The sequence below is a fragment of the Marmota monax genome, unplaced genomic scaffold, assembly GCF_021218885.2.
Source record: "Marmota monax isolate L192 unplaced genomic scaffold, Marmota_monax_Labrador192_F-V1.1 WCK01_AAM20220418_F8-fsc00052, whole genome shotgun sequence".
NCBI classification, from domain to species: Eukaryota; Metazoa; Chordata; class Mammalia; order Rodentia; family Sciuridae; genus Marmota; species Marmota monax.
Window position 1 is genome coordinate 6,033,583 of NW_026693473.1, and position 10,397 is coordinate 6,043,979.

At 48.3% G+C, this 10,397-nt stretch overlaps 1 protein-coding gene across 2 annotated transcripts in view; it reads right to left on the reverse strand.

Moving 5' to 3' along the window:
- The window catches only part of Heg1 (heart development protein with EGF like domains 1), a 75,253-nt gene extending 73,026 nt beyond the window's left edge, over nt 1-2,227 (reverse strand). For both annotated transcript variants that reach the window (XM_046457816.1, XM_046457815.1), the window contains exon 1: nt 1,894-2,227. In XM_046457816.1, the coding sequence (XP_046313772.1) occupies nt 1,894-2,212 (319 nt within the window). In that variant the 5' untranslated portion in view covers nt 2,213-2,227. The remainder of the gene's footprint in view (nt 1-1,893) is intronic.
- Nucleotides 2,228-10,397: the final 8,170 nt, after the last annotated feature.

Sequence of the window (10,397 nt, forward strand, 5' to 3'; positions counted from 1 at the left end):
CTCCTTGGGTGATTTTGTGGGGACACCAGGAAACCTTAGGTAAGAAGATTTAGACTATTCCTACTCCTCCTGAATTGCTTTCTGGAACTCTTTCATACCTGAAGCCTCCATGAAATAGTTCAAACCTCCCCAAATTATTCAAACAAGGAAAGTTACAGAGCCACAGCCATAAGGAAAGTTCAGATCACTTGGGGCCCTGATTCTTACTTTATTTCCCCCCTAACCCAGTTGCCTCCACAGTCCTTCCCTCAGTAACACCCACGTCACTATGACCTGTGGAGATTCTCAGTCTTAGGAGAAAGGAGACTCCTGTGCCAGCCTCCTCTAGCCAGGGCCCCACAAGTCAGCATCCCTCCCAGCTATTCCCTAATAAGATTGGCCTCTCAGCTAAGAAGGCCTATATATACAGCCAGAGACACCTGCTTGCATTCCTGGGTGTCCCCTCTGAAATGTCCTCAACTCCTTACACTCCACTGTCTATCTAGAAAACCTCTCAAAATCACATAGTGTTCCTCAGTTACTTTTCTACTGTGACAAAGCTAGAAATTTTTCTCTTTCATGTTCTTGATTCCTCCCTCCAAACCTAACAAAACAAAGTTATTAGTAATCTGAAGTCAGAGTCACTCCAGGATGGGTCTCCTTAAGGTCTTCTGAAGGTCTACCAATCTCAGGCCAGTGACAGATTCACAAAGACAAGGCAGTTTGCAATGAGAGAACTGTCAAATATGGAGTTGAGGTTTTATGGGGGGGGGGGGGCAAAAAAATCTTTTTCATATTTAATTCTAGCAAACATCCCTTGGATGAAGCAAGCTATTTCACTTACTAGAAAGTTGTGAGATATGAGAAAAGTAACTGAACTGAAATTCAGGCAGATGAAATCTTCTCAACCTTCACCTAAACTCCAAATGAATGGTCCAGTATAGCAACAATCTAGCCTGTCCCTGCTTGCACGACCTTCCTCACTCACAGGAAGGCAAAGGCTACCACCACCACGTTGCTGACTTTGTTCAAAGCACTTTCCATTATTTTTACTTTCATTTTGTCACATCATCACCAGGAGGTTAGGAGAAACCTGGGTCATTTCTTCCATTTCAAAGACAGAGATACTAAGACCAGAAAAGAGGCCATCCTAAAGGTCATAATGGCATTATGGTTAGAATTCCACCCAGTCCTGGGTATTTTTCTTCCAAATCAGAAAAAAAAGATAGACACAAGAGCAACCAGAAGAAATCTGTTCCCTCTCTCTGACTAGGACAGGCAGCGGCTGTGTATAGAGCACTAGCTCCTTGAGAAAGAAAAGGAGAGGGAAAAAGCCAGCGTTTGCCTTACAGGGGTTCAAGTTTGTGGACCCTTCACCAAGTTCCTCTCTTTCAGAGTTCAGTCAATAGATCGCTTGGTTTCAAACTACATTCTTTGTCCTTTACAAAAGCCTTGGTGTCAGAACCCTTTAAAAATCCGTTATTTATACTGGAAAGTCAGGCTCTGTACCTGCAGAGACCAGTTCTGCATCTATTGAGAAAAAGAACAGTATTGAGGGAGAACGGCCTGAAGTTAACCACCCGCGCGGTGGGAGAGGCAATTTGGGGGTTTTGTTGTTCGTTTTGTTGTTGTTGTTGTTGTTTAACGGTGGGTGAGAAGCATTTGGGGTACCCATGGGAGAGAGAAGTTTTCTTCCAAGCTGGGGGGAGAATGGTCACACCTCCCAGTCCAGCCACTGGGGAAGCTTTCTTCCCCACTCCCCGCAAGCCGAGTCCCAAGAGTCCCACACGCGCCGGGCAAACGGAGCCCCGGGCCAGGGTCGAGCAGAGCCATGGGGCCTAGGGTTAGGGATGCGGCCCCGGGGCGCCCCCCAAACCAAGGCGGCTCGGCGCTGGCTCCCCAGCTCTCACTCACCCGCGCTCCCGATGCCGGGGGCCCAGCCGGAGCGTCTCCGCCGTGTCGCGGCGCCCGGCACGGGGGCAATGTGGCTGGGGCCGAGGGGCGCGGGCTCGCGGCGCTTCTGGGGCGGCGGCGGCGGCGGCTGCAACTCGCGCTCCGGGCCGCGGTCAGGGGGCTGCGCCGGCTCCACGCTGGACAGGAGCGCTGGGCGGGCCGGAGAGGGAGGCTGGCCCCGTGTCCTGGGGGCCGCCGGCGGCGGCAGCAGCAGCAGCAGGAGCGGCAGCAACAGCAGCAAGAGCGGTGGCGGCCACCGCGAGGCGCGCGGCGAGGCCATGGTGGCGGCGCCCGCCCGCGCTCACATGCCCGGCGCGCGGGGAGGGCGCGGGGCGGCGCGGGTGCGAGGGAAGCGGGCGGCCGCTGCCGCTCCGGGCTGGGGAAGTGAGCCGAGTGAGGCTGTGAGCGCGCTCCCCGCCTCAAAAGTTGTGGGAGCCACGGGAGGGCGGCCGGGGGCCGGGCGGGCGCGGCGGAGGCGGCCCGCGGCGCCACTACATGCTAATTAGCCCGGGCGGGTCGCGGGGCGGGCGGCTCCTCCTCGGTTGACATCACCGGCCCCGCGCAGCGGGCCCGGGAGCGGAGGGAGGGCAGGAAGGGGGCGGGGGCCGGCCCCCGAGAACCACCCGGGCTGGGACAGCGTGATGAGGTCAACAGAGCCTCTGTGCAACTTTGATCACACGCACACGCCCTAGAGCATCGCTTTGCATTTTGGAGAAAAATTAGAAAAAACCGAGCCTTCTGAATCAGGAACCACTCTCCCAAGTCCTTAAACGCACAGTAAACCTGCGAAAAGCAGGTCCTGTTAATATGATTGGCACTAACTAGTTAATATACCGAGTGCTTCTATAGGAAAGAGAAGTAGAGCTTGGCCCATGCGTCCCATTCAGCCCTGTCACTGCTCTTAACTAATTTTGAAGTACCCCTATCCCCATCACCACCACTGCCCCTTCAGGTCCCCAGCACTGATGCTAAACTTGCTTGTGCCAAGCCTAACACCTGGCACTCTGACCCAGGCAGGAATCCTAATATTCCCCTGTGCCCTCCCAAACCTGGATTCCGTTCCATCTGCCTTTGGCTCTCACCAGAATTCTGCAGAGATGTCTCCACTGGACACCCAAACAGGCTGCAGGGAAAAGAAAACTGTGAATTCAGGCTCAGCTAGGACAAACTCATCATCAGTGAAAGAATTGCGGATTGCAAATTAAACAAAATGTTGTGCATCAGTGAATTTTAAATGAAAACTTCAGGAGGTAGGTTCAAAGATTTAGTGTGAACAAATTCTCTTGGTAAATAAAGTTTCATTGTACATCCATATCCATAACCTTTCTCCTCCCAGTAAATAAACAAAATGTCTAAATTTTAGAGCTGCAAGACTTTTCATTTATAAGGAAGAAGGAGGGTCTCACAAAGAAGGGGAAATAACTCGCTAAGATTTTGAAGTGAGACCCAAAGATTAAGTGATTTATTTGCAAATAACTGTATATCATTTTCTTATCAGAATTTGCAATTCAGACAATATCTCACTGCTCTTTGGTGATTTTGTTGGGTATCTTGGGATCTCCTGTCTGCCTACCAGATGCTCATGAAAACCTGAGTAGGGACTGTCATACTTCTTCCCATTTCCCTGCTCCTTTTTGCTTCTCTATCGCCAGATTTCTATGATCAGCCTCCAGGGGAATGAGCAAATTGTGGTGTGCAGGGTGGCTGCAGATTCACCTAGGTCCACTTTCTGGTGACTCAGTACAAATGAGTCACTTGGCAGAAAGCATTAAAGATGCTGTGTATAAACAAGCTCACCTTAAATGAGAAAGTAACGAGTAAATATTTGGTTTTATTGTTTTATTTCTGAAGAACCGCAAAACAAACCCAACTTTCTAAGTCTCATGTAGAGTTCCTGGGTCTCTCCAAGTTACAATTACCCCCCAGTATGTAACTTGGTTTACTTTCATGGCCTCAGCTCAACTTCTCTGGACACTGTTCCCATATTAACAGGCAGGACTGCACAGGTGCCTAGACCCAATTAGACAGATCCTAACAGGCCAAGACACTGTGTTCGGAGGTTATGGTCACTGCCACTCCCCTCCTTTGGCAGAGAACACTTCATGTAGCACTAGTCACCTTCCTAGGCAGCGGTTTAAGGGTTTAATGGCCCTCCCAGGCTTCTTGTGTGGATTCGGGGATCCCACTTGAGAATCTGTCTTTCCTACCATGGCCCAAGGACAAACATACACCCGCCACCTGCCCCTCCTCTTTCGGCATAGGTTTATCTCTGTCTAATCTTCTTTCTAATTTCTGAGTCAAATGACCAAGTTCAGGGTAATTGCCAGCTGGGTAGTGCTTAACCAGTGGATTAGTAGGGAGAGAGGAAGAACCTGGGTTGACGATGAACAATGTAGATAGGTTCAGCACTTTTCATCTCTTCCTAGGACAGAACAAAAGAAATCAGCAAGAGAGTTGGAAGCAGTATAGAACCTGGGACAGGGTTGACTTAAGCAAGGTTTAAGAACCCTTGCTTCTTTCTCCAACTTAACCACTGTTTGTGTTCTGGACCTCGGTTTCTTCATCACAGAGTGTCCTAGATGATATTTTACAATTCATTAAAGCTCTTCTGGGGGCTGGGGTTGTGGCTCAGCAGTAGAGGGCTCACCCTGTGAGGTCCTAGGTTCAATCCTCAGCACCACATAAAAATAAATAAATAAAATAAAGGTATTATGTCCAATTACCACTAAAAAAAGTAATTTTTTAAAGCTCTTCTGGCATAGGAGTAAGAAGGTATGAAGCAGGCATCTAAGGACATTTGTTATGTTTCCATTCTAGGGAAGTGAAAATCCAGACAATGTTCCTGACCATCTCAGATGGTTTAAAAGAGGTTCTCTATGGAGCTAGGAGAAAAATCAGATGACTTTTCATGTCTATTCTAGCCTTGGGAGCCTATTACTCTAAGATGGAACAGGTAGGGAGCAGCTCAGACCAAACTCCAAGGCAAAGGAGTTAGGAGCCAGCATTCCTAACCTCTCCAGAGGTAAAAGTGAGATCACTCCAGAGTGGATGACAATGAAATCAGCAGAAGCCCAGTGTCTCTGCCACCCAAGACTGTGTGGAATTAGACCTTTTGCAGGGATTTTTCCCATTTGTACTTGTTTTAGTTAATTAGATTAGGTTTGGACCAGGCTGCAGTAACAAATAGCTCCCCAAACACAGCAGCTTAACACCATGATGCTTTATTCTTGTTCACTTAGTCTTAGACACCGATGCTTAGGTCAGTGAGGCAGATCCTTACCACATAGTCTTCTAAGAATGTATAATATGGTGATTCTGCCACTCTCTAATGTTCAGCTTCCAAAGTTGCTGTGGGAATTGTCAATCAGCTAGAAGAGAAAAGAACATGAAGATGTGACAGGGGAGGCTTTGATGGGCCAGAACTAGGAGTTGTTTGCTTCATTTCCACTTAACATTTCAGTGGAGAAACATGGTCATATGGTTAGCCAAACTGCAAAGGAGGCTGGGAAATGTAGCCCAGTCATATAGGCAAAGAAAGGGAGAAAGAATTTGGACAGATAGCTAGTGATCTCTATCCTACCACCTGATGCCAGTAGGGGATAGGAGGGAAGGGAGAGCAAGGGAGATTAATTTCTCTGGCCTTGGTTTCCTTTTTTTGTACAACAAGGGTATTAAATCAGATAATCTCTCAGGGCCTATCTACTTTAATATTCTGTGGTTTGAAGAGAATGTCTCCTGCTCCAAAGTAAATAAGCAGAGCAGGTTCCTGCTGCAGCACACCCACAGCTTGAGGAGCCCTCCTCTGCCCATTCATCTGATTGGGTGGACCCAATGGAAAGGACTTTGGGTTTTCTCCAAGTTCTCTTCCTAAGCTGTTCTCAATCCTTGGCCAAGTCAAGTGATCTCTATTGACCTCAGTGTCCCCAACTTTCCAGTGGGGAGAAAAATCATTACCCTTAACCACCTTCCCAGGGTTGGTCTGAGGATATGATGAGCTCACTGCCCAGAAGGCACAGGAGCTTTTCTGACTAAAGTGCTCTGCCTGCTGCTCTTACCGCAGCCAGAGCCTTTTTAAATGCTGCATTCTGAACAGGCCCCAAAGTGTGCCCAGTTCCTCAAGATGATGCCCCTGCAGGATGTGTGGCAGTGTGGGGTAGCACTGCCATGGCTGTGCTACCCCACATGGCTGGGGTATAGTAGTCACTACATGTCAGAATATCTCAGGGACACTTAGGACTCTGGTGATGAGGGGTCCCAGAGACCTGGCACATCAGTCAACAGACACCTGGACCGAGTTTCTCCTGGAGTAGGCGAGCTGGGCTTGGGCATCACTGTCTCCTCCACGGAGTCTGGCCAGCTCCTCAGGAATGTGCTCATCACCCTGTTATACACTGGATCTGTTCATTCAGTTTCTCAACTGCTTGTCCTCTCCCACTCCCAATCTATGAGCTGCTTTCTGTGAAGTTCTGTGCCTTATTTGTCTTTATATTCCCAGAACCAAACACAGTACCTTTTTTCTTTTCGTCCACATTTTTTTAATTGGTGCATTATTGTTGCATATAACGGTTGGATCTGTTGTTACATATTCATACATGCACACAATATAATTTGGCCAGTATCATTCCCCAGTATTTCTCCTTCTTTCCCCCTCTTCAATCCCCTAGTCCCTTTCCTCTATTCTTTTATTTAGTGAGTCAACAGTATTTCCTATGTGACTACTTTGTGCTGGTTTGGGGGATAAGTCTCCGATCTCATAAAGCTTAAAGGTTTGGAGGAGTCAGAAGTCATCAAAAGAGCATCAATGTAAACTCATCCCTTATGGAAGGGCCATGAAGGACAGTACAGGGCTTCCCTGCAAACATGAGATTAAGCCACTGTCTGAAAGCTGTGTAGGCCATTAGCTAGGCCAAAGAGGGTAGGGAGAGTGTGTACAAAGGCTTGGAAGCAGGAGGAATTGGGATAAGGGTAAAGGACTGGAAGAAAGCCAATGTGGATAGAAGATAGAGGGTGAAGAAGAGCAGGGAAAAGGTGGCACTGAGACTTTGCTGGCAACCTGACCAGGCAGACCCTTGCAGCCCAGCTTAAGGAATTTGGCTTTACTTAAGAGATTAAGAAAGTCACTGAAAGGTTTCAAGTGAAGGAGATGGGGTAGCAGGTGGTGGAGAGGAAAGAGTAAGAGGTGAGGAGTGAAATGATATGTAACTGGAAATCACTGTTGTCACTGTGATAAGAGGCGTGATTAGAAAGAAGCAAGAACTGAGGCTTGAACTCTTAAGAGTCCAAGGATGAAATGATGGTTCTTGGATAAAGGGGATAGCAGTGAGTTTAGTGGAGCCTATGGATTTGAGAGATTGCAGGAGGTAAAAGCCACAAGATATGTCAATGGATATGGAAGATGGAGAGAGAAGGGCCAAGATTTCCTGCTTTTCTGGCTTGCATGATTGGATGGATGTTGGTACCATTCACAAGGAGAGGGAGCAATGGGTGAGAATGAGGTCCTTAAAATCAAAATCATTGACTTGATTTTGGACTTGTTTCCGGGGTGACCTTGAGACATCCAAGTGGCAAAGTCAAGTATGCATTTGAGTCTGCAGACTTGGAGCTGAGAGGAGAAGTCCAAGTTGACATCTAGATCCAAGAGGATGAGATCACCTAGGGAGAGAGAGTACTATAGTCAGCAAAGGGGCTGAAAATGAGTCCTGGAGCATCTGACATGACATGGCTGAGAGGGAGGAGGCCATGCCAGAAAGAAGACTGGAAAGGAGCCGTGGAGAGTCAGGGGGAGATTGCGTCACCACAGCAAAGGGAAGGAGGGTGCGGTCAACAGTGTGTAACACTGCAGAAGGTCAAGTGAGGTGAAGACTGAAAATATCCGTTGAATTGGCAACATTAGTGACCAGTGGCCTTAACAGAGAAGTTTCTCTATGTAGAGTGATTGGAGAAACCACATGGGGAGTGTGAGGAAGAGCAAGGTGGGAAGAAAGCGAGCTGGCAGGAGAACTTTTTGAGGATTTGAAGGGGCAGAAAGCGTTAAGACAATAACTGGGGTGGGGGGAGTTGGGGAGCTCTTCTTGGTTTTAGTGGAGAATGTGGACATGAAAAGGGTCTACCTGGGAGGGAGAAAGCCAGGGGTCTAAGAGAATGAGAAGATGGTGACGTGGTAAACTCTCTGAGGGGCAGGAGGAATGGAGTCCATGGCCCATGTGGGAGAATGGAAAGAGGAGAGCAGCACACAGCAAAGGGTCTGTCCAAAAACTTCACTTTTTTTTTGTAAAGCAGAAGATGAAGCTGTTTTCTGGGCATCAAGGGACTGAAGGGCAGGGACCTAGGGATTTGAAATTTTGAAAACCACTATCGTGTTAGTTTCCCAGGGCTGCCATAATAAGGTACTACAAACTTGGCAGCTACAAAAGAAATTTGTCCTCTCGCAGTTCTGGAGGCCAGAATTCTGAAATCTATGAGCCAACAGGGTAACGTTCTCTCTGAAGGCTCTTTCTTGCTTCCTCCTGTGTTCTTGGGGTGACCAAAAATCTTTGGTGTTCTTGGCTGTGTAATCTTTGCCTCATCATCACGTGGCCAAATTCCCTCTGGGTGTGCATCTTCTTGAGGCCTTCTCCTAAGGACCCAGGCATGGATTCAGAGCCCACTGTAGGCCATTATGATCTCAATTTAATTATATCTGTAAAGACTCTATTTTCAAATAAGATCATATTCATAGATACCAGAGATTAGAACTTACACATATCTTTGGGGGTGATATAATTCTATTCACTACAACAGAGAAATTTAGAAGTAGTTGTACAGACATGTCCTAGAATGCCCAGCTCTAGCATGGGCCCACCAAGACTGGTGAAAAGGACCAGGAGAGGAGAGTGTCTGATGGCCTCAGCCTTGCTCTCCTGCTGACCATCCGCTGCAACTGGGGCACCTCAGCCCTCTCCCCCTGCAGGAAGCTTCCCCTCCCCCACCAGGAGGAACACTTCTGGCCTCCCTGGTCTCCTCTCCTTTCCCAGCTCAGTCTCCATCACTGCCTCCTATTCCGTGCTCTTTCTGTCTAGAGACACGTGAAAAACCCCTATAGATGAGCAGCGGTGACAGAATCCCAGCCCCCATGAACATGCACATCTTTGCTATTTTGCTCAGAGCTCCAGGAAGCAGAGGGCCTTGGAACTTTGAGCAAATAACTAAAGGAATAAACCCATCTCCCTATTTTTAACCCTTCTGGGAGAAGCCTTATTGTCCTCTTTCTGGAATGTCAGGAATAGTCTCTTGTATAGGGAGAGTTGGGCTGCTTGCTGGGGCCCAGGCCTGGGGAGCCCTTCCTTGCTGTTTCTCTGCTCTGGGTCTGTTGCCCTGCAGGGCCAAGGTGAGAATGTAAACAACACAATCCTCTGGAAACTGCTGGGAACTCCTCCAGGGAGGAAGGGTTGCTCATGGCTTGGCCAGGCTCCCAAGCCTCATGTACAGAAACCCTGAGCTCCAACTCACACAGCTTGGGGTGGGTCCTCAAATGACCTTCCCTTTCTTGTCTGCCCATCAGAGAGGACCATTCCATTCCAAACAACATTCCTCCGATAAAATCGGTTACACACTGTAAACGTCAAGGAGCGGGGAACATTGTCCGGTGCAACAGGATTTTGATAAAGCAGTCTTATTTTGCAAAACCTTTCAGTGTGAAACATCCTCCCTGGAGCAGTCAGGGAAATTCCTGGGATGCCATGACCCTGGGCAAAGTGGCCAGGCAGGGAAGGGTCAGAAAGCCAGGTAGAGTTCCCATGGTGGGCAGAAAGACTCGAGTATGCAGCCATCTTTTCATCTAATCAATCAGTCAACAAATAAATAGTCGTTGAGTAAAGGCCAGGCCTTGACTCAGTCACTAGGAATGAGACTGCAAAGGTCCTCTGCTTTTAAAAAAGCAGTGACACCCCTCACACACACCCACACCCCCCACACACACACCCCATACCCCACAACCCCACTGTGCCCCACCCAACCCAGGTTAACACTCAGAGCCTACCCTCCCTCTAACCCAGACCTTTCCCCAACCCCCTTGCCACCCCTCTCCACCCCACTTGCTTTATAAGCCTGGAGGTTGGCATCTTACCCACATCCCTCTGGGCCTCCATTCTAGTGAGTTTTCAGTGTCACATTCTGTTTGCAGGTGCCTCGTCTGTGGGCCCCTTTTAATACCTCACCTCTGCTTTTCTCCATGTTGCACTCTGTGTCACCGATTGCCTTCTCCTGTCCCCTTTTCCTCTCCATTTACACCTTCCTTCCAACCAACTCATCTCCCGCTTTTTTTTCTCCTTACCTTTTCTGGTTCTTCTCCTTAACTGACTGTTGACACAGAACTAAATTCATTTTTCCCACTTTTGTGGAATATACCTTTACAGTCTCTGGTTTTAATTTTTAAAATCGGTTGAAGGTTTGTGCTTTTCTCTATTGTCTGAATTTCTTACTAGAGC